At 35.8% G+C, this 25,688-nt stretch overlaps 1 protein-coding gene across 2 annotated transcripts in view; it reads right to left on the reverse strand.

Annotated features, from left to right (window-relative positions):
- LOC148939132 (protein kinase C-binding protein NELL1-like) overlaps positions 1-25,688 on the reverse strand; it is a 145,361-nt gene that overhangs the window by 77,210 nt on the left and 42,463 nt on the right. For both annotated transcript variants that reach the window (XM_089106604.1, XM_089106603.1), the window contains exons 5-8: positions 15,406-15,561; positions 13,363-13,491; positions 11,155-11,248; positions 57-248 (exon numbers count right to left, since the gene is read on the reverse strand). In XM_089106604.1, coding sequence (XP_088962730.1) covers positions 57-248; positions 11,155-11,248; positions 13,363-13,491; positions 15,406-15,561 — 571 coding nt within the window. The remainder of the gene's footprint in view (positions 1-56; positions 249-11,154; positions 11,249-13,362; positions 13,492-15,405; positions 15,562-25,688) is intronic.

Here is a 25,688-nt window from a genome sequence, read left to right on the forward strand (position 1 = left end):
GGATAGATATCTATGTTATATAATTGTTGCCTATGACTACGAGTGTTAAAACTTACCGACACAGAATTTACAACACTCTCCCTGCTTCGAGACTTGTTCAGATGGTGGACACGGAAGAGGAGGACACACTTCTGTTGGGTTCAGAGCTATTGATCTCATCACGCCATCTCTACATTCAGTGACTTTGCAGCCTCTAGATGCCTCTCGGTCTCCGTGGTCGTACCAGACTCCACCAGAAACACACTTCTCTATAATTATTCAATTTAATTATTTACTTAAGGCCCGTTTTTCACGAGGAAGAGAACTAATTAATAATGGTTAGAATAATGGATTATCTCCTTCAAAATCACTTGTTTGCCACGGCCATGGTTGTCAGTATTTCGTTGTTATTGGTGATGTAATATAACGAATATTTTCTGTCAAAATAGTATTGCAAATTGTCATTTTCGAACTGCTTTAAAAGAACACTTGTCACTGATTTTCATGTAATTTTTACAACCTAACCTAACTAGAAACAAAAAGAATTATGTGGCTACTCAAAGCTTCTCAGGAATATGTGGTAAACAAAATTATTGACACAAGAGAAACATCTGGAAAAGCCAGAGAATTACCAACCTCAAACGAGCTATGCTCACTAAATTAGGCTCGTGACACTCGCCATAAAATATGTCCTAGGATATCCTTCTTTGCCACAGACGTTGGGCAAGAGTAAATTACAACTCGGACCAGATTCTTGATTTTATAAACCTTTTCAGAATATGGATCATTACAAGATACTAGGGTATGTAGGAGTGCTGTTATTGATTTTAAAATTAAAGATCACCATCTAGTAGTGTCTAGGACCAATTTAAAGCTGAAATTTCGGAAGGGTAACTACCTGTCCGGAAGTTATGATATTGGTAGAATCCAAGATGAAAATTTGAGAGACTTTCCAGGAACAGTTGAATACTAAACTCAAGAGTTTGAGATACTACAATGTGGAAGATGGATGGAATAATTTTAGGAAAACCATTTGTGAGCTGATGGTGTCTCAGGGAAGAAAGTTATGAGCGCAGCTAGAAATATTAGTCAAACAGTTTTACGTTTAATAGACAGGAGAGGGGGTTGTACAAGAATTATCTGAGTGATAGATCAGATGAAAAAAAAGGAACGTAAATAAAGTAGAGAAAGCATTAAAATATGAACTAAGAAGGTGTGAAGTGCAGGCCATGGAAAAATTGCCGAAGATCCGGAAGATGCCGCTAGACGGCATAATAGTAAAATAATAATAATAACTCTTAATTTCCATAATAGCTTATAGCTAGCAGTGGACGTCGAACAACAAGAAAATATAACACATGAGATCAGATAAATAAATATAAAAATAAATAAACTTTTTCACAACTTTTTATAGATATCCTTTTCAACTAGTTCCTCATTATAGTGTTTCACGAAGTATGGAACAAACGATGATAGGTACATTTTTGATGCCTTTCGGGGTGGGGGACAAAGGAGTTGGCACGACAAAGTGAGGGCTCCTCTACGTGTTTTTGGCCGATTGATCTGTGATTCCTGGAAATCCGGTAATATTTTGCGATGGACATCAGAGCTTAGGCATTTTTTCCGAAACGCATCGTGAGATCGTGGCACCTTTCAGATAGTTTCTGAAGCCTCAGTTTCTGCAGGCTGTCCTCATAGGATGTATAATTTGCCCCAAGCATTATTTGGCGCGCCCGCTTCTGAATATTTTCAAGCTTTTCGGTTTGGATAGCCGTTAGACCTGGGTGCCAAACGGGACAAGCATACTCGGTTTGCGATCGGACATACATACAGTATAGACTGCGCATAATGGAAATTTGGATATTGAACCGCGTTAGGCAAGCAAAGGATTTTAGGCATAGGGAAGCCTTTTGGAGGATAGACTGTATATGTGGATCCCATTTGAGGTTGCTTCTGAAAATTACTCCTGGAATTTTTATTTCATCTTTAGTTGTAAGTCCAGTGTCTTCTTGGGACGGAATTGCAGATTTAAAAAACTAAGACGTAGAATATCGCTCTTGGTTTCACTAACTGTAAGCATTACATCTTCAAGATTGTGCTTTAGCTCGAAAAATATTGATGAGGTGGTGATTTCCTCTGCTAGGCTCGCTAAGGTGCGGAATGATATGTTTGACAGGTCGCCAGCAAAGTTGTAGCGACTTTGTATTTGTGCTAGGACAGGGTTAGAAACAATCAAAAAGATCAGGCCCTAATTTTGGCCCTTGAAGTGCTCCGCACCATATTTCTTGGGATTTGGATGCTTCATCCTGCGTGAGTGAAACACATTGGTTTCGATTGTGAAGGAAGCTTGCAACCATTCTCACAAGAAACTGTCGAGCACCCATTTCTTTAGCTCGGTTAATAGCTATCAGGTGTTGGATGCTGTCAAACGCCTTTCCTATATCGCTGAGAAAGATTTCTGCGTATGACTCTTCCTTCTCGAGATGTTTCATCAGATCGTCAAGAAGACATACAAGATAGTGGGTAGTATTATTTCCAGGCCTGAAAGCAAATTGCCGAGGGTCTAAATTAGCTTCAATATCTCCATATAAATATTCACAGATAAAGCCTTCAAACACTTTGGAAAGGGACGGGGTTTTTTAAATCGGGCACAAATCGTTAGGTGAGAGGGGTTTTTTTATTTTAGGAATGGGATTTATATAGGCTGTCTTGAAGCAATCCGGGAATGTACCATCTATTAGACATTGATTGAAACAGGCAGCCAAAACAAAACTAAGCTCCTCAGAGCAATGAGCTATCAACTCAATAGGAATTTCTAGAGGGTAATTACTCTTCCTGAGGTCCAGGCGTTTGAGCTTCTCACATACTTCATGGGGGCGAATGATCGAAATTTGTTCAATGGGTCCATTTTCAGGTGGCTCGTCAAGAGGTGGGTGTGTACGACAAACATTTGAAAAATGTGTGTTGATCATATCAGCGCTCAGAGGTTCACCATCAGACAATATTGTACTGGCATGTTAACAAATTAAGAGGGAGTAGTCAATCCGGACTTGTCCCAGTTATACATAGGAATGGGGCCACAATTAGTGATAAGGAAAGAGTTGAAGAGAGATGGGCAGAACATTTTGAAATTGTGCTAAACCGAGATAGAGTTGCAGGAAAAGATATGGAGGAAAATCAAAAAGTTTGTGATACCTTGGAGAAATATTTGTTTTGCGAGGAAGAATTAGCGACAGGACTAAAAGGATTAAAAAACAATAAGGCCCCAGGTGCTGATAGTGTGATAAATGAGCTTTTTAAATATGGTGGTTATGAGGTTAAAGATACGTTACTGAAGATTATGAATATGATTTTTGAAAAACAAATGAATGTGCAATGTCAGTTCAATAAACATATACTGATATTTAATAATCAGAATCTTAATATTATTTGATTTATTAAAGTTATAAAAGTAAAAGCATTTATATTTTTTTTTTCAGTAAAGTGCAAATTATGTTCTGGCTTTGGGAAGGCATAGGGGTTTTGAGCCCAACTTATGTTAATTTCTGCTCGTTTTGAGTTTGACTCAGTTAATTATTGTAATTTCTATTCGTTTTGGGTTTCATTTATTTATCGATGCTGATTAGTGGTAGTTTCACGCTTGGTAGATTGTTTGATTTTATGTTTGCTCATTTTCGGTTTAATTGAGTTTTTTACTTTTCTTTGAAAAACTTATTTTGTGGAAAAAGTTTTTTAAATTAATCCCTTTGTATGGATCATTTTGATGGACTTTGTCTTAAGGACCGCAGAAAAGGCAATGGGAGACCAAGGAATCAAATGGGGAGGAAAAACTCTCCTGGAAATAGATTGTGCTGATGATTTAAGCATCATAGATGAAAGTTTGAACAAAATGAATGAGCTTTTAGAGGTTTTGCAAGTTCAGGGAGCTAGAATAGGTTTGAAAACTAATGTTAAGAAGACTAAGTCACTACTACTACTACTACTACAACTAACAACTCACCGCAGCACCAAGCCGCCTGAGGCAAACACAGTTACGCATGATCCTCCTCCACCCCAATCTATTCAAAGCCTCCCATTTTACACCCGCCCACGAAGTTCTCATTTCCTTTGAATCTATCTTTATGGTGTCCCCCCATTCCAAATGCGGGCAAACTGCTTTTCGTTTAGCTCTAAATGTTTGTCATAAATGAACAATCTTCGGCAATCCGTCATCGTTCATCTGCTCAACGGGCCCTAACCACTTCAACCTTTCTTTCATTATAGCCCTAGAGAGCGGTATTGTACCACGTTTTTCATATAGCCCATTGTTTGAAATACGGTCAGTCAGCCGGGTACCTAGAACAATCCGTAAGCAATTTCTCTGGAAAGCATCTAGCAAATCTGCATCGACTTTTCGGAGCGTCCATGCTTCAGAGCCATTTTTGATCACTGTCATCCCTGTAGTTTCTAATATTCTATTCTTACTTTCTAAACTTATCTTCCAATTCTTCCAAACTTTTTTCAACATTGAAAAAAACACCCTAGGCCTTGACTATTATACACTTAACATCTTAACTGCTCACATTGTATTTACTAATAATACTACCAAGGTAAGTGAAGCTGCCCACCTGATCAATTTTTTTATTACGCGAAGTCACCTTTTTCATCTTCACTTATTCCTAGCCTTAGTGACTTAGTCTTCCTAACATTAATTTTCAATCCAATACTAGCACCCTGAACTCACAAAATCACTTAAATTTCATTCATTTTGCTCAAACTTTCATCTAGGATGCTTAAATCATCAGCATAATCTAAGTCCAGGAGACTTTTTCCTCCCCATTTGATTCCGTGGTCTCCCATTGCCTTTCCTGTGCTCCTTAAAACAAAGTCCATCAAAATAATCAATATAAAGGGGGATAGAACACAACCCTGCTTAACTCCTGATTTAATACAAAACCAGCTACTAACCTCATTTCTTACCTTAACCGCAGCAGTTTTATTCGCGTACATAGCACTAATCACTTTAATATATTTGTCTGGTATACCATACAAGGACAAAACCTTTACTAAAGCTCTTCTATCAACAGAATCGAACGCTTGCTCTTAATCTCTAAAACCGGGGACCAATGGTCTTTGACAACTCAGGAATTTTTCAGTTCTTAGCCTAAGAGTGACAATCTGATCGACACATCCTCTACCTGTTCCAAAACTGCACAGTTATTCTCTTAAAACTTTGCCTACGGCATCTCTCAGTCTAGAAAGTATCATATTGCTAAGTAATTTGCTACCTACAGAGACCAGACTAATGCCTCGATAATTACCACACTCACTTTTATCACGTTTCTCATGAAGTGGCTTAATTAAGGTCTTCCTAAAATCATTAAGTCCCCTTTTTCGAAAATCATTTTCATAATCATCAGTAGCTTATTTCTAACCTCAGAGCCACTATACTTAAGAAACTCATTTACTAACCTATCAGCACCTGGAGCCTTATTATTTCTCAATCCTCTTAGTACTGTTACTAATTCCTCCTCACAAAACAAATCTTCCTTCACATCCAAGGTACCACAAACTTTTTCATTTTCCTCTATATTTTTTCCTGCAACTCTCTCTCGGTTAAGCAAGTTCTCAAAATGTTCGGCCCATCTCTCTTTAGTTTTTTCCTTATCGCTAATTGCGACCCCATTCCTATCTTTAACTGGGACAAGTCCGGATTGACTACTCCCTCTCAATTTGTTAACGTGCCAGTACAATATTTTACTATTATGCCGTCAAACTGCATCTTCCAGATCCTCGGCAATTTTATCCATGGCCTCCACTTCACATCTCCTTAGTTCATATTTTAGTGGTTTCTTTACATTTCTTTTGTTTTCATACGATCTATAACTCAGATAATTCTTGTACAAGTCGTTTCTCCTTTCTATTAAACATAAAGCTTTTTAACTAATATTTTTAGCTGCAGTTCTAGGTTTCTTGCCTAATACACCTTCAGCAACTTCACAAATTATTTCTCTAAAATTATTCCAACCATGTTCCACATTGTCAAATTTTGAACTCTTAAGTTTAGTATTCAACTGTTTTTATGAATTTCCAATCAAACTCACATCTTGAAGTCTATCTACATCATAGAGATCTAGGAGTTAGCTACCCCTCCGGAACTTCAGCCGTAGATTAATCCTAGATACTACTAGATGGTAGTCTTTACTTTAAGACTCAACGACTATATGTCCTAACATCGTTTATTGATCCTATAAGTCATTGGTTTTGCGTAACATAATCAATAACGTTAGCTGTCTTACCATCACGTGAATACCATGTTAACTTATGAGCCATTTTATGACCAAACACCGTATTGGTTATAACTAGATGGTTATACCTACAAAATTGCAAAAGTCTGTATCCATTACTTTTTTTCTTTTCCTACACCAAATTTACCTAGGCTGGGATACTATCTATCCCTATTTCTACCAACCTGGGCGTTAAAATATCCTAGTAATAACATCATATGTCTACCTGGTACCTTGTCTATTTGCTCCTGTAACTGTAAGTTAAATTCATCTGAGTCACTAGTATTTCCGTCAATCGGTTCTACAGGGGAGTATACTACTATAACTGATACCCTGAACTTTTTAGTCATAAAATGATCAATAAGTATTCTATTATTAATACCTTCCAAGCCTGAACAATACTTGGTAGCTTCCTTATTCATCATGAGCCCTACTCCCTGTCTATGTACCCTATCCTTCCTGCCAGAGTAAACAAATTCTGAATCACCTAATTTCATACTTCCTACCCCTGGAATATGAGTTTCTGAAATTCCTAATAAATCCAGTTCGAATCGTCTGAATTCATCAGTCAAAATGTCGATACGATAGTCATTTTTTAATGTCGTAACATTCCAAGTTCCAATTTTCATGTTCACTAAGGCTAGGAATAAGTGAAAATGAAAAGGTGACGTTGGGTAACTAAAAGATTGATCAGGTGGAAAGCTTCCCTTACCTTGGTAGTATTATTAGTAAGGACAATGGAAGGTGTGAAGATGTTAAAAGTAGAATAGCCAAGGCTCAGGGTGTTTTTCATAGTTAAGAAAAGTTTGGAAAAATAGGAAGATAAGTCTGCGAACCAAGATTAGAATATTAGAAGCTACAGTGATGACACTGGTCAAATATGACTCCGAAGCATGGGTGCTCCAAAAAGCGGATGAAGATTTGCTAGATGGTTTCCAGAGAAATTGCCTACGGATTGTTCTGGGTATCCAACTTACTGACCGTATTTCAAACAGTAGGCTGTAAGAAAAATGTGGCTTAATCCCGCTTTATAGGGCTATAATGAGAGAAAGGTTGAGATGCCTAGGGCACGTATCACGAATGAAGGATGACAGATTGCCGAAGATAGTCCTTTTCAGCCAACTAATAAGAGGTAAACGGAAAGCAGGTCGTCCGCGATTCGGTGGGAGGATGTCATAAACAGAAATTTTGAGGAAATGTGAACTTCCTGGGTGGGAGTAAAGACGGAGCCCTTGAATAAATTGGGATGGAGGAGGAGCGTGCGTAGTTGTGTTGGCCTCAGGCGGCTCGGTGCTGCGGTGAGTTGTTAGTAGTAGTAGTAGTAGACTGGAAGCCATATTTTCGAAACAAGTTCTTTACTAGAGGAAATGTCATCTCGATGAACTAGATATCAGCTAGATGTCGCACTATATTTATTTAACAAATGTGCAGAACCGTTTTCAAGATCTGGACGTCATTTATCCATGTGATCAAGTGTTTCTGCGCTGGAATGGTTTAACAAACATACGTGTTTGCTTTTCAATATTAAAAGACCCAGTGGCATACGAAGGCTATATCCATTAGGATAATCAAGAACAGGCCAAGTATTAAAATATAAAAAAAAAAGTAAATTAAAACAATACAACAAGACCCGTGCAAAAGAATACCTATTTAACCAAAATAGAATAGAAATATATAATTAAATAAATTAAAACATGTCAATGGTCATATTTTGTCAAAAAAGAATCATCAGAGCAATAGTACGACTATATAGCTTGTGGTGATCCAAACTCCCAGCCTACCCCCCTCCTCCCCATTTACTCCCCTGGTACTTATTTATAACCGATATTAGCCTCTTTATCTTTTCTATTGAATGTTATTTTCATCCAATAAGTTGATTCTTGCTTTCTTCTTACAGGAAATTTTTCTCTAGTTTGTGCCTGGTGCATGTATTAATTTGTACCAATTATTTTATTTCATATACTCCCCCTTTCTACACCCCCCTCCCGTCCCACATTTTAAGATTATTGTGATTGTTCCCATATTTTTACTGCAAATTGTCGGTTGCTTGTCTGAATTTTCCCGGGGATTCGCTACTTTTTTTCATCGGGAGTATTTTCCCTCGCAAAAGCGAGCGGCTGTGTTTTGGCCCTAACGAACCTTGGAACTTTATCTTTACTTGTATTCAAATTTTGTTAAAAAGATTTATTATGTAATTATTAAAAGTTAAAACTTTTCTTTAATATTTCCCCATCTCATTCTTTTACATAAGAAATAGCGGTTATATAGATTTTTTCATATTTTAATCTAAAGCTAATAAGCCTACAATATTTAATTCTCTGCCACTTTAGAATTTAGACCTTTAGGCTACAGCTAAATTTGAATATATAAGACCAAAATAACAAAAGACTCGATCAAAAAACCTCTGGCTTCATTAATACTTGTTAATTAGAATTAATTGCCATGGATTTACCATCTAAATGGAAAATGGAGGATCTTAATTTTAATCTTATTGCACTGTTCAGGGTTGTCGAATAACTGATATTTGAAAGTTTAAGCTTCGGAGTCCGTAAATTTTAACCACAGAGACAGAAAACAAAGAGTCCAAGTTTTCGCTATTTATTCCATTATACCATTGTAAAATAGTGTGTATCCAAAATAATGGGACTGTAGATTTGGGGAAAAGTCGGACTACAAACTTTTGCAAGTTTAACCTGTTTTCTTTTCTATGTATATGATTCAAATATAGGATTTACGCTTTTTTTCATAAGTATTTCAAAAGTATTGATGTTTCATTCCCACGTGCCTCTCTTTTAACTATTCTTGATTGGAGTTCATTTGGATAGATGCCAAATTTATAATACTTAATGGAATTATGCTTGAAATGGCTTCGGAAGATGAAAACTTCCCGTTATATTCTCATAGGAAATTAATTTCCGATAAATTTGTTACAGCTTTCAAAACTGATTTGAAAGGCCAAAGCAAAGAGAAAATAATGTTAAGATAGAAAGTCTTACTATTCGTTTTGAGTGTTTAAAGAGCCAGGCTGTATTATCTACCATTTAACAGGTTAAAAATTTGTAATTTACTGAAGTGATGTTGGACTGTTTTCAGTTTTTGAAGTTTGTTTGCTGTTCTTTATTGTTTCTGATGTTTTATTTTTCTCCACTAGAACCAGAGGCTAGTTTCTAGTAGATTTCTTAAAACAATTATTTCTTATTTCTTATCTATTCCATATGAAGGTTAGATGGCTAGGGTACATTCTGTGGATGAAGAATGACAGATTGCCAAAGATAATCCTTGCCCGCCAACCATCTCGTGCTAACTGGGAGGCTGGTCGTCCTTCCAGAGTCGTCCTTCCAGGTCGTTTTCCAGAGAAATAACCTACGGATTGTTCTGGGTACCCGGTCGACTGACCGTATTTCAAACAATAGGCTGTACGTAAAGTACGGTTCAATCCCGCTTTCTAGGGCTATAATGACAGAAAGGTTGATATAGCTAGGGCACGTTCTGCGGATGAAAGATGACAGACTGCCAGAGATTCTCCTTTTTTGGCCAACCGTCTAGGGATAAGCAGAAAGCACGTTGTCTTCAGTTGGGATGGGAAGAAGTTGTAAGGAAAGATTTAAGGGAAATGGGAACTTCCTGGGAGAATATAAAGAGACAGGCTTAGAATAAATTGAGATGGAGACGGAGCGTGCTTAGCTGCGTTGGCCTCAGGCGGCTTGGTACTGCGGTAAGTTGTTAGTAGTAGTAGTAGTATCTCGTGTGTGACTGATAGCGCGGACGACAAATTTTCGAATCATGTGAGCCCGCATGTTGTTTTTTTTTCTGCATCAGAAATTAGTTGCAAGAATTTGACTAGTTCACAATTTAAAATATTCTAGTTTTTGTTTTAGCTTTTTCTTTTCTTTGTCTCTTTTAACAGCAAACATTATAGTTGCAGACATATAATAAATGAAGTTGCAATACAGCGAGATGAAATTTGTGGTTTATCTTTCTTTACTCTGGTTTACATGGTTTTGGAACGTGGGAGCTCCGTAAGACGGAGGAGAATTTACTTGAAGTTTCCCAGAGGAATTGTACACGGATTGTTTTCGGTACTTGTTTGAATAACTATATTTAAAACATTAATTTACACTAAAACATGGCTTCATTATATACTGAGTGTTTTTGGCACCCTTATGACTGGCAAAATTTCAAACAGTAATTTATGCAAAAACACTCGTTCGAAAAGGACGTTTTAATTTTCTGCTAAAAAAGTATCATTCCTTTTCGACTGTCGTAGTCTCCTTCTGCCTTTCGTTATTTTATGTCTTCTGGGCTGGGGGGGGGTGAAACTAATATATACATACAATGTAATATTCGTTAGAAAATTTGATAACATTCTGTCGAGATACAGTGGAAAGTAAAATTCTCTCAGATATACTAAAATTTCTAAAACGGGGCAACTCACTGTTGCTTTTACTTTGAGTGAGGTATGACATTTATTCTAAGGAATAATATTGGTTCAGCTAAAGTCAGTTTTAGCAAATTTTGAGGGAGAAATGTCACGATAGGTGGCCATAACAGACGTCTGGAACAGGATAGGATGCAATGAGTGTTTGTCTATGAGTTTTCAGGCTTAAAACTGCAATAAGATTGCAGCAGCGGTAGTAATAATAAGGTCAATTAACTCATAAGTGTTTTTCAACGTTAGAAGAAGTGTTAAACCTACTTTAATTCTAATTTCAAATTTTAGTTTGAATTCATTTGAATGTAAAATCTCTCACCCGTCTAAATATCCACAGTTTCTTGCGGAAAATTACAAATGATTTTATGAGAAATTACACAAAATTTAAAAGATATTATAATTTATAAATATTATAATAATAATGTTCAAAACAAATATTATAATTTACAAGAAATTTACTATTACAAATAAACTTACTGAGACAGACCGGACAGCATTCGCCAAGTCGCCGAACTGGATTCTTACAGTTGGTAACTGGACATGTAATTGGTGTGCACCTCACCTCACCTCCCTGGAAAAGATCAATTATGACAAGGTTAATGACCTGGGCATTAGAAACTGATGTTAATTGAAATACGTTCATAATAAGTTCAGGGGTAAGAGAAATAATAATAAATTACCAGGATGTTCATACATAACGTTTATTTATAAACATGCCAATTATTTATATAGAACATACCGACAGAAAATACCAGCATATATGCCTATTATACCTGCTGCATATATGAAATTAGTTAACACCTTACCTAATATTCATGGTAAATATAAATTATGACGAGGTTAATGATCTGGGCTCCAGAAGCTGATGTTAATTGAAATAAATTAATAATAAGCTAAGTGGCTACAGAATGCATACTAAGTTACCTGGTGCTTAACACAAAACATCGACTTAATTGCAGCTGAGAGGTAAAATATATATGGTTGCTGCTTCTGCATCTTTCATTGTCTCTATCTAGGCTTCTGAAAACTATCACGTGACGTTATTCAACGGGTAACTGAGGGGAGTATTTCTCTAGAGTGCTTTTACAATCACAACCAGTAGGTTCTTGGACAATTATAAGAAAGGATACATTTTTTCTTTATTACATCTGAAGCCTAAAGACAGGCAAGTATTTCCCGTTGCAGAAATTACATACAGCTAGCAGGTTTCATTAAAAGGGGCGAATTTTACAGGGACGAATATTATAAGTGACGAGCTTTGTAAGTATACCCCGTTTGTTCATTTGTAAGCTTATTTTCTTCCAAAACCACCATGCAAATAAAGTATGATTTTGCTTTTTAAAAGTGAAAGACAAACAATGGTACCATCAAAAAGAAAAAGAGAGCATGGGCCCCCATAGGGGGGGGGGGCAGGGGGCCGCCCACCCCCCGGCTGAACGATGCTGCCTTAGTTATATATTTTTGTTCTGAGATTTCTATCATATAGCATTAAAAGTTCCAATTAGACCAGGTTCCTCCCCCCCCCCCCGGGAATTCAGCTTATGTACGCCCATGAAAGAGAGTTTACTTGTAAAAGAAGTTATGACTCAAAAACATTTTCTGTTGGCTTAAAGAACCAATCACGTTTTGCTTTCTTTCTACTACTGTTTTGCTTACGTTGACGTTTGAAGAAAATGTTTGCTTATGTTTTGCCTCTTTACCATTCGACATGATAAACTGTATTGATGAAGTACGTATTTAAATTAATAGATTGGCTCACAGCAAAGAGATGACGTGTATCGAAGCAATTGGCTTACAAAAAGACTATTTTGTTACCTGACATACAAATGTCATAATTATTCTTCTAATATTCTAAGCAATGCAAAATATTATTATTACTCATCCATTGAATGCATAATTTCTAATAAACATATAGTAAGCATGTGACTGAAAAATTTCTCTTGAATAATGTGAAAACGGGAATGATCTTTTTGATATACCAGTGAAAAATTAATCAATTTTAACTTTATATTTAAACTTAACAAAGTTCAAATATTTCGTTTCTTTGACAAGCTAGCTCCCCTTTGACAAGTACAATCCCAGAGAGATAGAGAATTTACTAATAAACAATGTTGTAACCCAAAAATATTTGTTCTTTGTACTTGCTTAAAATTTTGTCTAAAAGAACCAATTATACTTGCTGTAATTTTTCTGGTCCAATATTTGGTTCCATATTCAATAGTTTCTGGTTCAATATTTAGCATTTAAGAAACGTGTTAATTTAACATATATTCAGATAATGAGATTTGCTTCCAACATTAGGATAACGTGTATCAAAATTATGGCTTTAAAAAATATTTCACAAAAATAAGGCAGTGTAATTAAAACACTTTTTAATACGGAATTTTAGGACAGTAATATCTCTATTTGTCTTTAGCACCATCTACATTATATACTGAACGCGAGTGAACCTAAGAAAGGCATCACCTCTGCAACCCAATATACAAGCGTCATAAATATTTTTCTAATATTCTCAATAATGAGATAGATTGAAATTATTAGTCCTTCGAATGCTTAATTTTTCCCTGATCCCCATAAAATTGCAATCAATTATAGTTTTTTTTTTTTCAAAGCCAAGCACCTAGTGATATCTTCTTTAAACATTGCACCCAGTTAAATTAATAATATAGATGTCACTACTATTACCTGACATTTGCATGTATCACAGCCATCCTTCCATTGTTCTCCATCAGCTTTTACTGTCGAATTCACAGTACATGACTTTCGACACTCGCACTCTTCAACACTTCGAAGCCGGTGCTCAGTGTCTTCTAGCTGGAAAAATTCCTTCTGTATAATAATTGAAAACTGGTTATATTAATTAAAATTGCAGCACTAACCAAGCACCTATACACGGTTTCTTTTTTGGGGGGGGAGGGTAATACTAATAATAAAATAATTTTTTTCAATGATTAGAATAAAACACATCAAGAAAATCAGAAAAAATTGGGATTTCGGGGGAGGGGGGGGGCAGGACGGACACCAAAGGCCACCCTCCTCCCTACATGTATCCCTGGTATTGAAGGTAGTGATCACCTAGCAAAGAACAACATAAGTCCCAGTCCCATAGTAAGTTAAGACATGAGATTATGTGTTCACGAGAAAGAGGTATACAGGGGCGGGGGGGAGGTTTCCAAGACTATAATTTCGATAACGATCGAATTGTTGCAAGAAGGTCTAATTCACATATATACAGCACATGCATTTTTCGCCCAAAAACGAACATATTCTAAAAAATAGAAATAGCGTTGGGTTCGAAACCAGAACCCTGAGATTGACAGCAAAATATACATACAGTATTATTTAAAATCTATAATATAATATATAACAGAAAATAACAGAGATGGGTTATTTTAACAGGATTGGAAGTGCTTGGAACATCAAAACGGCTGTCCTAACATCTTATACTTAGTTTTCTCTCTAGGTTTAATACATCTGTTAAAACTTCATTTAGATAAATTAAAGAATGACGTTGATGGGATAACAATTCTGCAAAACCACTCCAAATTAATATGCAGTGTTGAATAAAGCTTTTCCCAAGTATTTGGTCCAAGACAATTTCTCTTTTTGGTAATCAGAGCGAGCTGTGTTCCCTCGTGTTTCAATCGATTTGAATTTAGAGAACTGTACAATTTACAGAAATAATTGACTACACCAAACTGCCTTTCAATTTAGAAATAAAATAAAATTTAGAAATATAAATAAACGATGTATATAGTATAAATAAAATAATATAGCCAGAATATTTATTAGACAAAGCAAAATGCATTCAATATACCTTTAATAGTAAATAATGTCGCATGAACCAGGGACTGCATTAACAGTAGGAGTATCAATTTTTCGAAAAGATGGTCCCAGGTAATGTTAAGCCTAATGGTAAATCAGAATGAATAAGGAGCCTAATCATAATGAATAATCATTATGATTTCATAAGCCTAATCATAGTGAATACCTAATCATAACCATACCTAGTCATACCTATCATAACTAATCATACCTAATCATAAGCCTAATCATACCTAATCATAAGCCTAATCATAATGAGTAAGGAATATAAGATATTATTAGATTTTCAGATATAGAACAACATGGCAAAGACAGCAATATAGAAAGAGTTATAAAAATCTTTTAGCAGTATTCGTGGTAGGTATTTAGCACAAATAAAAATATATATAAATAAAAAAGGGGAAAATAGAAGATTAAAATAATACAAAAAACTAATAAATCACGTAATTAAGAAAAACAAAGCTTAAAAGCTAAAAAATATACAATTAATTAGCTCAAAAAATAACGCTATTTTTCCCCCTTTCCTTAAACCATTCTATTCTAAAAAGTAACTGATATTGCTTTTGTCCATTGAGAATACAATATTTTTTGAAGGTGGATGGTGCACTTTGAAAATGAACTCACTTTTAAAATTTGATGCCCTTTTCTCGCTCCCATATTTTTATCAATATTAAAAAATGTATAGTACCATCTATTTAAACGTATTTTTCACACCGAACCATATAAGAACAAAAAAAAAATGTAGTTTTTGAACCTCATTTTATTGAACCGCCCTTCCATTTATTGCGTCTTTTGCACCTTGATTAGCCCTGCTTTTTATTGGCTACTCCAAAACTAGGAACTGGCAGTTTTATAACCGCTTGGGAAAATTATACTCTGAGGAAAGTCTTAGAAATTGATTACCTTTCTTGCCAACTCTTTGACATAGTTCTCTAGCTTAGAGACAGTTAACTGCAGAGAGGAAAATTGGCCGCACGTGGGACAGCTGGAGTCACTTTCTGGGCACTGGAGAAGGTGGCCATTTGGACCAGAAACAATTCTAACTTCTTGTAAAGAGCCCTGAAATGTGGTTACATTTATTATTCTTTAGCGTAATGTGTTTTTGATTTTACAAATTTCTCTGCTGATTTTTATCTTTACAAAATATAGGTGACAAAATTTAAAGCGCAAAGTTTTCCTTAAAAAAAAGAGAAATTAAATTAAATATAAACAAAATACCCCCCTTCCTTAAACAAAGTTCCGGATAAGACCTTGACTGCAACCATGATTCTGAAAATTTGACTTTATGATTAAAAATATTCTTCTGTTACATCCGTATACTATCATGATTTTTCTTTTATATAGAGATTTTTGAAAACTGAAGAACAGTAAAAGCATGGAGATTATCATGATACCCTTTTCATGCTGCCCAGCCATTCAACTCCAAAAATGCTGCCAAAATGCAATATGGGACTTTATGATGGTGTCATCAAGATGAATAATTATGATATGATCAGCAGCTTCGAATAGAGCCATTAAACACATTATCTACTATGTTGCAGTAGTCTGCTAGCTGTGCTAGTTAGCAGACAATTCATGAAATAGATTACGGGAACTGAAAGGGGAATATACAAGAGAGAGGTTTTAAACCTCATAATTAGGGTTTTCGACCATTGAGATTATAACGGTACCCTTTTAGAGAGAGAGAGAGAACGGTTTATCACACAACTTTCGCAGCTCTTGGCTAATTTACATTTGCTAAGACATTAAATGTTAAAAATAGACGTAAAAAAATAATGACACAAAATTAAATATTAAACATTGATAAACATAGACATAGATAAACACAAACAATACAACATTACGTGTTAAACATAGAAGTAACAAATGGCACAAATGAATTAAAATATCGGTATGTTCTTGCACGTATAGGTGTCAGTTTGAGTTTCTATCTGTTTTTTTTTTTTTTTTGTGGGGCATCTGCGGGGAGAATATTACGGTGGAATGGGTTTGACAGCAATGCTTTTCCAAATCTCATGATAAGATTGCTCAGTCTTTGCTTAAGGCACTGAATTTCAAGTTTATTTAGTGCTTCTTGGTAGGGAATAGCACTACATCCCAGGATAATCCTAAATGCCATTTTCCGCACTGACTCTAGGTCGTGCATTAGGTGAGCAGTATGTAGTATGGTAGGACCCCACACAGGACATGCATACTCCTAGACTGATTGCACATAGCAAAGGTAGGTGCGGAAGAGACTTTTGACGTCGCAACTGAAACGACGCATTTTAGACAATATTTTAAGGGAAGTGTTACCCTTCATAATTAAACTGTCAAAATGTGTGGCAAAAGAACAGTCTTTGGAGAAAATGACTCCCAGTATTTTTACTTCACACACATCAGGAAATGGGACTTCAGGGGGGTAAAGTCTTTTTTTAAGAGATTCAGCCGGAGTATTTTTGACTTCGTAGCATTTATGGTTAGGTTGGATTCATTACACTGGAAATTAAGCTCATCGAAAATGTCACTAGCAAACAGTGCTACAGGAGTATTACCTTCAAGTAGATAAGCAAACATGAGAGTTAAGTCATCCACAAATTTATACCTGTCTTCATGCTCGCTCAGGATGTAGTTAATCATAGCGAGAAATGTTACGCTTGCAAGATTGGCGCCTTGTGGGGCCCCGCAGGTTATATCACTCCAGTCGGAGTCAGTGTCTTCTTCGTGGAGGTCCGATACCTTCTGCTGCCATCAAGACAGAAAATCCAGTACAATTGTTAGAGTTTGACGCTTGGCTCCCATCCGCTTCAAGTTAAGGCATGCACTGAGATGAGATAGAAGTTCAAAGAATTTGCAAAAATCGATCACAGCTAGATTAACAAAACAACCCGGGGTCTCTACTGTCTTTAGAATTCGGTCCAACTTTTTTACTAGGTAGACAGACGCTCCACATTTAGACAAGATAAAATAATGTTTATTTTCAAAAGGCTATCACAAGCTCTAATAGAGCCGAATTCGCTTCATATGTCGAAAAGAACAGAAAAAGCAAAACAAATAATAGAGCAAGAAAAGAAACACAAATCAAGCAGAAAAATGGTCAATAAAAATTTAACACACACACACACACAAATTCCAAGTCCAAGAAAAAGAAGTCCTCCGCTTTAGAGAGTCCTTCGTACTGATATTTGTCTATGGATTCACGCACTTGAGCTAACCATCCGAAGTATGAAAGATTCAGTCACTTTCGCAAAGCACAGGGTTAGGGAGATGGGTCTCAAGTCATTACAGCCCTTAGGTGGGTTCAATGGATCCAAATAATATATTTTAGCCATTATAATGTATTATATTTCAACAAAATCATATATTTTATTTCATTATCTATGCTTGAAAATCAAGTGTACGCACTTTCTTCAGCGTAAAATAAGATAAACTTTTAATAAATAACGATATTAATAATGAACAACAGCAAATAAATATAACTAATATAAAATAATAGAATTTATAATAAATAGACACTAAAATAATTTTTGCGATGAAAACAAAATAGATAAATTAATGTTGGGATTGTTTTTTATATTTATATAAATAAATTCAGATTTAGTTCAATTAAACCTACTTGCAATAGATTAGTTCTATGCAGTTTCACTCTTGCTTAGATTACCGAACTCCATTTATTTCTTTTTTTATTTTAAAAAGTGCAGTTTTTTTTTCACTCATGAATTTAATACATAAATACTTTATTAGAAAACTTTCAAGGGTCCTAATATTTCAAAAATTCTCAACCACTTCTATTCCTGGGGATACAAAAAGATGAGTGAAATGATTGAATTCCATCTTAATAGGAAAAATAGGAAGTTTAGGAGGAAACTAACTGGAAATGGGTTTCTTTGAGAAGAAGGAAAAGGGAGTCTCTACGCTATTTAATCAAATCTTGATTTTTCAGAAAAAAGAGATAAATCGCCAACAAGCTTTGTACAACTTAAACTAATTTCAAAAAATACGAAGACAGAAATAGATGAAATCCAAAATAACCGTAAGCAAATGGCTTGGAAGCAGAAAAAAAATTCCATAATTGATCCGTTTCACGAATTATTTTGAAATAAACAAATAACTTCCAAAAGTCCACAAGTAAAAGACATACAAAAAAAGTAAACGAAAGAAAATGGGACTTCTGAAACATTCAATCAAATTTTGATTTTTCAAAAAAGGGAACGACAGTTTTTGAAACTGGTTTTGACCAATTTCAGAAAATATAAAAAATAAATAAAAAAGTAAAAAGAATCTATGAGTAAAAAGCTCACTAAAAAAAACAAAAAAGAAAGTCTAAAACATTAAATAAAACCTGAATTTTATCCAAAAAACTGCGTCTAAGGCAGGTTTGACATATATTAAACAGTTAATAAAAGAGGATGGTACTAAAGGTAGAGGATATGTCGACCAAATTTTCACTCTTAGGCTAATAATTGAGAAGTGCCTGAGTTTTCAAACACCTTTGGTCCTCAGTTTTATAGATTATGAGCAAGCGTTCGATTCTGTTGATAGAAGAGCTTTAGTAATGGTTTTATCCTTGTATGGTATACCAGACAAATACACTAAAGTGATTAGTGTTATGTACGAGAATAACACTCCTTCGGTTAAGGTAGGAAATGAGGTTAGCAGCTGCTTTTGTATTAAATCAGGAGTTAAGCAGGGTTGGGTTCTATCCCCCTTTATATGGATTATTTTGATGGACTTCGTCTTAAAGAGCACAGGAAAGGCAATGAGAGACCACGGAATCAAATGGGGAGGAAAAACTCTCCTGGACTTAGATTATGCTGATGATTTAAGCATCCTAGATGAAAGTGTCAGCAAAATGAATGAACTTTTAGAGGTTTTGCGAGTTCAGGGTGCAAGAATAGATTTGAAAGTTAATGTTAAGAAGACTAAGTCGCTAAGGATAGGACTAAGTGAAGATGAAAAGGTGAAGTTGGGTAATGAAAAGATTTATCAGGTGGGTAGATTAACTTACCTTGGTAGCATCATAGGCAGCGCAATAGCGCTGCTAAGTAAAGAACGATGTTGGCACAATGTATTATTTATTTATTCTTTTTTCTTGGGCTTAGACCAGGGCATCGGTCTAAGTATTAGTATCGAAGGGTTGTCGTAGAAACTTCGAAAAGGGCTCATTCGATTGGAAATTGGAGGGGCTAGTGCCCTTTTTAATAGTCAAAAGTGATTGGAGGGCAACTAGCCCTCCCCCCCTTGCCCATCATTCCCCCAAACACATCCAATCAAAATTTTGAGATAGCCATTTTGTTCAACTTAGTCGATAGTTCTGGAAATAAGCTCTTTGAGGATGATAACCCCATCAGAGCCCTTACTGCAAGGGTTTTAAGTTATGCCCTGCGGGCATAAAAAGGTTTATATAGAAAGTTGCTGTAGAAATTCAAAAGAGGGCTCATTTGATTGAAAATTGAAATTGCCCTTTTTAATAGTCAAAAGTGATTGGAGAGTAATTAACCCCCCTCTCACGCCCACCAATTCCCCAAACACATTCAATCAAAGTTTAGAGATAGCCACTCTGTTCAACGTAGTTGAAAGTTTCTGGAAATTATGTATTTAAGGATGGCAAAACCCCCAGAGCCCCAAGGGCAAAGGTTGTAAGTTATGCCCTGGGGGTATATAAGGTTTTTATAGATAGATTTGTCACAAAAACTTCAAAAGGGCTCATTAAATTGGTAATTTAGAGGGCTAGTGCCCTTTTTAATAGTCGAAAGTGATTGGAGGGTAACTAACCACCCTCTCACGCCCACCATTCCCCCAAACACATCCAATCAAAATTTTCAGATTTTGTTCAACGTTGCAAAAAATTCCGGAAATTAGTTCTTTGAGGATGATATCCCCCCCAGCCCTCAGGGCAAGGGTTTTAAGTTATGCTCTGGGGCATATAAGGTTTTTATTGAAAGCATTGTCGTAGAAACTTCAAAAGGACTCATTTGATTACAAATTGAAAGGGCTAGTGCCTTTTTTAATAGTTGAAAGTAATTGGAGAGCGACTAACGCCCCTCTCACGCCCACCATATTCCCAGACACACCCAATCAAAATTTTGAGATAGCCATTTGGTTTAACGCAGTTGAAAGTTCTGGAAATTAGGTCTTAGAGGATGACAACCACCCTCACAGGCCTTAGGCTAAAGGTTGTAATTTATGGCCTGGGGGCATATAAAGTGTTTATAGGAATCTATGTCGTAGAAACTCAAAAAGGGCTCATTCAATTGAAAACTGAAAGACCTAGTGCTCTTTCTAATAGTTTAAGGTGATTGGAAAGCTTGACATTTTCAAACGGTTCATGGTAACGAACTGTAAGTAAGGAGCGACCCGGCTCAATGGTAACCAAAACTCTAAAAATGGAATTTTGATACCAATAGATACATCAAAAGAATCAGATTTTAATTCTAATTTCAAATATATAAGTTTCATCAAGTTTAATCTTACCTATCAAAAGTTACCAGCCTGAGAAAATTTGGCTGATTTTCGAAAAAAGGGTTAAAGACCCCCTGAAAGTTACAGAACGTTAACAAAAATCACACCATCATATTCATCGTATCAGAGCGCCCTAATGTAGAGGTTTCAAGCTCCTATCTGCAAAAATGTGTAATTTTCCTTATTTTGCCAGAAGAAAGATCACGGATGCGTGTTTATTTGTTTCTTTGTTTTTTTTTTCTTTTCCTCAGGGGTGATCGTATCGACCCAGTGGTCCTAGCATATCGTAGGAGGGCTCATTGGAACGGAAATTAAAAGTTCTAGTGCTCTTTTTAAGTGACCAAAAAAATGGAGGGCAACTAGGCCCCCTCCCACACTCATTTTTTCCCAAAGTCACCCGCTCAAAATTTTGAGAGAGCCATTTTGTTCAGCATTGTCGAAAACATTATAACTATGTCTTTTTCGGATGACTTAATCCCTCGAAGCCCCCAGGGGGAGGGCTGAAAGTTATGAACTTTACCCAATGTTAACATATAGTATTGGTTATTGGGACCCGGCTCAGTGGTAACCGAAACTCTAGAAAACGGTATCTTGATACAAATAGATACATCAAAAGAATCGAATTTTAATGCTGATTTCAAATATATAAGTTTCATCAAGTTTAATCCTACCCATCAAAAGTTAAGCGCCTAAGAAAATTTGGCTGATTTTCGAAAAAAGGGGGAAAGACCCCCTAAAAGTTATAGAACCTTAATAAAAATCACACCATCATATTCCGCGTATCAGAGAATTCTAATGTAGAGGTTTCAAGCTCCTATCTACAAAAATGTGGAATTTTGCATTTTTTTGCCAGAAGAAAGTTTATTTGTTGTTTTTTTTTTGTTTTTTTTCCAGGGGTTATCGTATCGTCCCAGTGGTCCTAGAATATCGTGGGAGGGCTCATTGGAATGGAAATAAAAAGTTCTAGTGCCCTTTTTAAGTGAACAAAAAAAAATGGAGGGCAACTAGGCCCCCTCCCACGCTCATTTTTTTCCCAAAGTCACCTGATCAAAATTTTGAGATAGCCATTTTGTTCAGCATGTTCGAAAATATTATAAGTATGATTTTTAGGAAGACTTAATCCCCGAAGTTCCCGGGAGGAGGGCTGAAAGTTATGAACTTTACAAAATGTCAACGTATAGTATTGGTTATTGGGAAGTATACAGTACATACGTTTTCAGGGGAGATTTTTCCTGGTAGTAGGGGGGGGGGGTCGGGGGTTATGTGGGAGGATCTTTCCTTGAAGAAATTTTCATGGGGGAAGGGACATTGCTATGAAGGGGACGCCGGACTTCCCAGCATTATTTAAAAAAAGATCAAAATTAAATATAAAAAAACAAGTTTTTCAACTGCAACATCAAAACTTTAAACGAACAGAAAATATTACATATATGATTGGGTTCACCCCCTAGTCAATACCTCACTCTTTAAGCCAGAGGTTTTTAGTACTTTCATAAGAGCTATTTATTCTAACTAACGCCCTTTGTGATTAAGCGGTCATTTTGAAAAAATTGGAACAAAATTCGAACTTTCGCTTAAAGAGCAAGGTATTGACTAGGGGTCGAACCCCTAATATACGTATTAAAAATATATGAATATAGATGTTCGTTACGTAAGTTAATTCGTAAGTTACGTATATTTATTACTAATAAAACGTTCGTAAATAAAATGAAACAAGTTTCGAGAAAGCCGTTTAACCAAATAAAAGTAAATTAATATGAAAATTTTGTTTTAATTATTCGTGTACTGTGAGTCAAGATCAAAACCTGCATTTATTCAAAAACGTTCAAAAATTAAATTAAAAAAAAACAAGTTTTTTTAACTGAAAGTAAGGAGCGACAACAGAAATTATTCCGTATATGAAAGGGGCTGTCCCCTCCTCAACGCCTTGCTCTTTACGCTAAAGTTTGACTTTCTCACAACTCTATTTTTTTTTAAACAATAAAAAACTTTAGCGTAAAGTTAGGCGTTGAGGAGGGTACATCCCTTTCCACATACGGAATAATTTCTGTTGGTTTTAAGTTTTAATGTCGCTCCTTACTTTCAGTTAAAAAAAACTTGTTTTTTTTTATTTAATTATAGTAAAGATCGATGTGGGTATAATGTATTATATATTTGTTGTTGTTGTTGTTGTTTAGACCAGGGCACTTTGTATCGAAGGAGTTGTCGTAGGAACTTCGAAAAGGGCTCATTCGATTGAAAATAGAAAGGGCTGATGACCTTTTAAATAGTCAAAAGTGATAGGAAGGAAACTAATCCCCCTCCCACGCCCACTCTCCCATTTGCCTTTATGTTTAAAAACTAAATGTTGCCTTAAGATTAAATCAAAATGCACTGTGTTAATGCTAATTCCCAATAAGGCATCTCAGCAGTATCCCAAGAACGACTGAGTGTATTATGTTCAAACTTTTTGGGCTACTTCTGCTCTTAAAATTTAACCAAATCCAAATAACGTAAGCGTATCCAAGCCATCAAAGAAAGTAAACAGATTTTTTTTGCGAATGATATTAAGTTTTCCATTTCAGGTCAACTAGAGGCATGGGCGCCCATAAGCTGAATTCCAGGGGGGGGGGGCAAACCTCGTCTAATTGGCACTTACTAATATATAGAAGGAGCAATGCTATATATTAGAAATCTCAGAACAAAAATATAAAAATAAGGCAGCATCATTCAGCCGGGGGGGGGGGCCTGCCCCCTCCCCCATATGGGCGCCCATGACTAGAGGAGGTATGAAACTAAATTAAACAATACTATTTTTGTCCCGATTTTTAAAAGGGTGTATGTTGTTAAAAATTGCTGAAAATTTTTCTCCGGCATACAAATAGCAGGCCAAACTATAAATTCTTAAAAAACGAAAAGATTTAAAGCATTATTTTCTTTTTCTCTGAAAAGACTATGTCAATATAAAACGAGCTGAAATTAATTAAAAAAAACTTTTATTTTTCCGCAAAATAAGTTTAACTCCATTAAACAAAAATGAGCCAAAATAAAATCAAATAGTCTACCAAGCGTGAAACTACCACAAATCAGCACCGACAAAAAAATTAAACCCAAAACGAGCAGAAATTACAATAAATAACCGAGTCAAACTTAAAACGAGCAGAAATTAACATTTGTTAATTTTTAGAAATTAACAAATTAATATTAACATTACGGTTCCACCAGTAAATCCTCCCTATAATCTTGTACATAAAGTGTAATTGCTGATTAAAAGGTTTGTCGAATAAGTTTATTACAAATGAGTTTTTGACAGTTGTCAAAGTTTTCTATTGCTTATAAGAGGTTGACGGATGGTTTTGCCATGAAGGGTTTTACCATTGGCAAAGCTGGCAAACAATAAAATTGAGGTTACCAAAACCTGAGGAAACTCTTGTTTTGCTCTGAGGGGCATACAGGCAATGAATTATCAATATAACAGCATAACTCATCTCAAATATTAACCTTTTGCTATTTTTAATCCATATTTTATTATCTTTATATAATCTGTTCATTTAGTCTGCTTATTTGCTTTTAGTTTAAAAAAAAAAAAAAAAAAAAAACACATCATATGGACCACCCACACGAACAGCAGTTTTAGGCCTCATAACCTGGGGTTGGGGCAAGGTATACCACAGGCATACCTTTTATATAATATTAAAAGAATATAACGTCCGATGTAGTAAAAACTGGGGGGCAGCTACCCTCCCCCCCCCTGCCCCGGCCTAGAACAGCCACTGACCTACACAAGTACAAATACATCGAAAATGATTCTTGTCTTTAAGAAAGTGCAATTTACACTTTTGAGTTTTGAACAAGTGGGGGCTTTTTAGCTCAAGATTGGTGTCAAATTGGTTACATTGGCACTACTTGGGGTACCACATTGGCACATTTTTGAAGTGAATTTTTATGAAAATTGTTCCTTGTCACATTTTTTCTTTTACAGCCACACTATCGAATACGAAACATCTGATAAAACTACCCAGGGTTAATTTTGCCGCGTCTTTTGACCTCTGTCATGAATTTTTATTCATCTTAAGTTGTAACATTACTAATTGTTTCTCCCCCTTCCACTTATTGGAAAAAAAACCAACTGACCCTGTTTGCTCGTAGCATTCACACCTATGATTAGTAGCATTCTGTTCGTGAGTTGGGGATTAGCCTATTAGTCAATATAGAAATCGCTTTCTAGGATTCGACCGATAGACTATCTCGCATGGTAGAACAAAGGAATTAGAAGGTCATTACAGGAACAAGGATTCCAACCACAAATTGACAAGAATCTTCTCATATCATTACAGAAAAGATTAGAAAAGTCAAGGGAATATTTATGTGGTTTAAGGATCATGGCACCCTCCTATCAAGGCTAAAAGGAATCTCAGTGAAGGCCAGAATTTCTTGTGAAGGCACAGAGGGCATTCAAACGTGGGCACCAACTCTCGACAATGAAAGGGGTGGGGGGAATAATACATTTTCCAAATCCATGAGAGGGCAAATTTGCTGTCTTTCCGCTTTTTACAATGAAAACTAAAAACAGTATTTTAATTAAGATATCAAAAACTGTATTTTTCAAAATCGGAGATAGGGTAATGGGGGTTTAAGAAAATTAGGGAGGGGGTAATTTCCAAATTTTCTGTTAATGATGCAGTTGCTGCTGCGGCTATAGTGGTGGTTCTGGCCTTTCTCGCGCTCAGGGCAAATCTTGATTAGCCCCCTCCCCTATGTCTCCC

This window comes from Artemia sp. Qi Xiang Cuo, chromosome 21 (assembly GCF_049724085.1).
Source record: "Artemia sp. Qi Xiang Cuo chromosome 21, ASM4972408v1, whole genome shotgun sequence".
NCBI lineage: Eukaryota > Metazoa > Arthropoda > Branchiopoda > Anostraca > Artemiidae > Artemia > Artemia sp. Qi Xiang Cuo.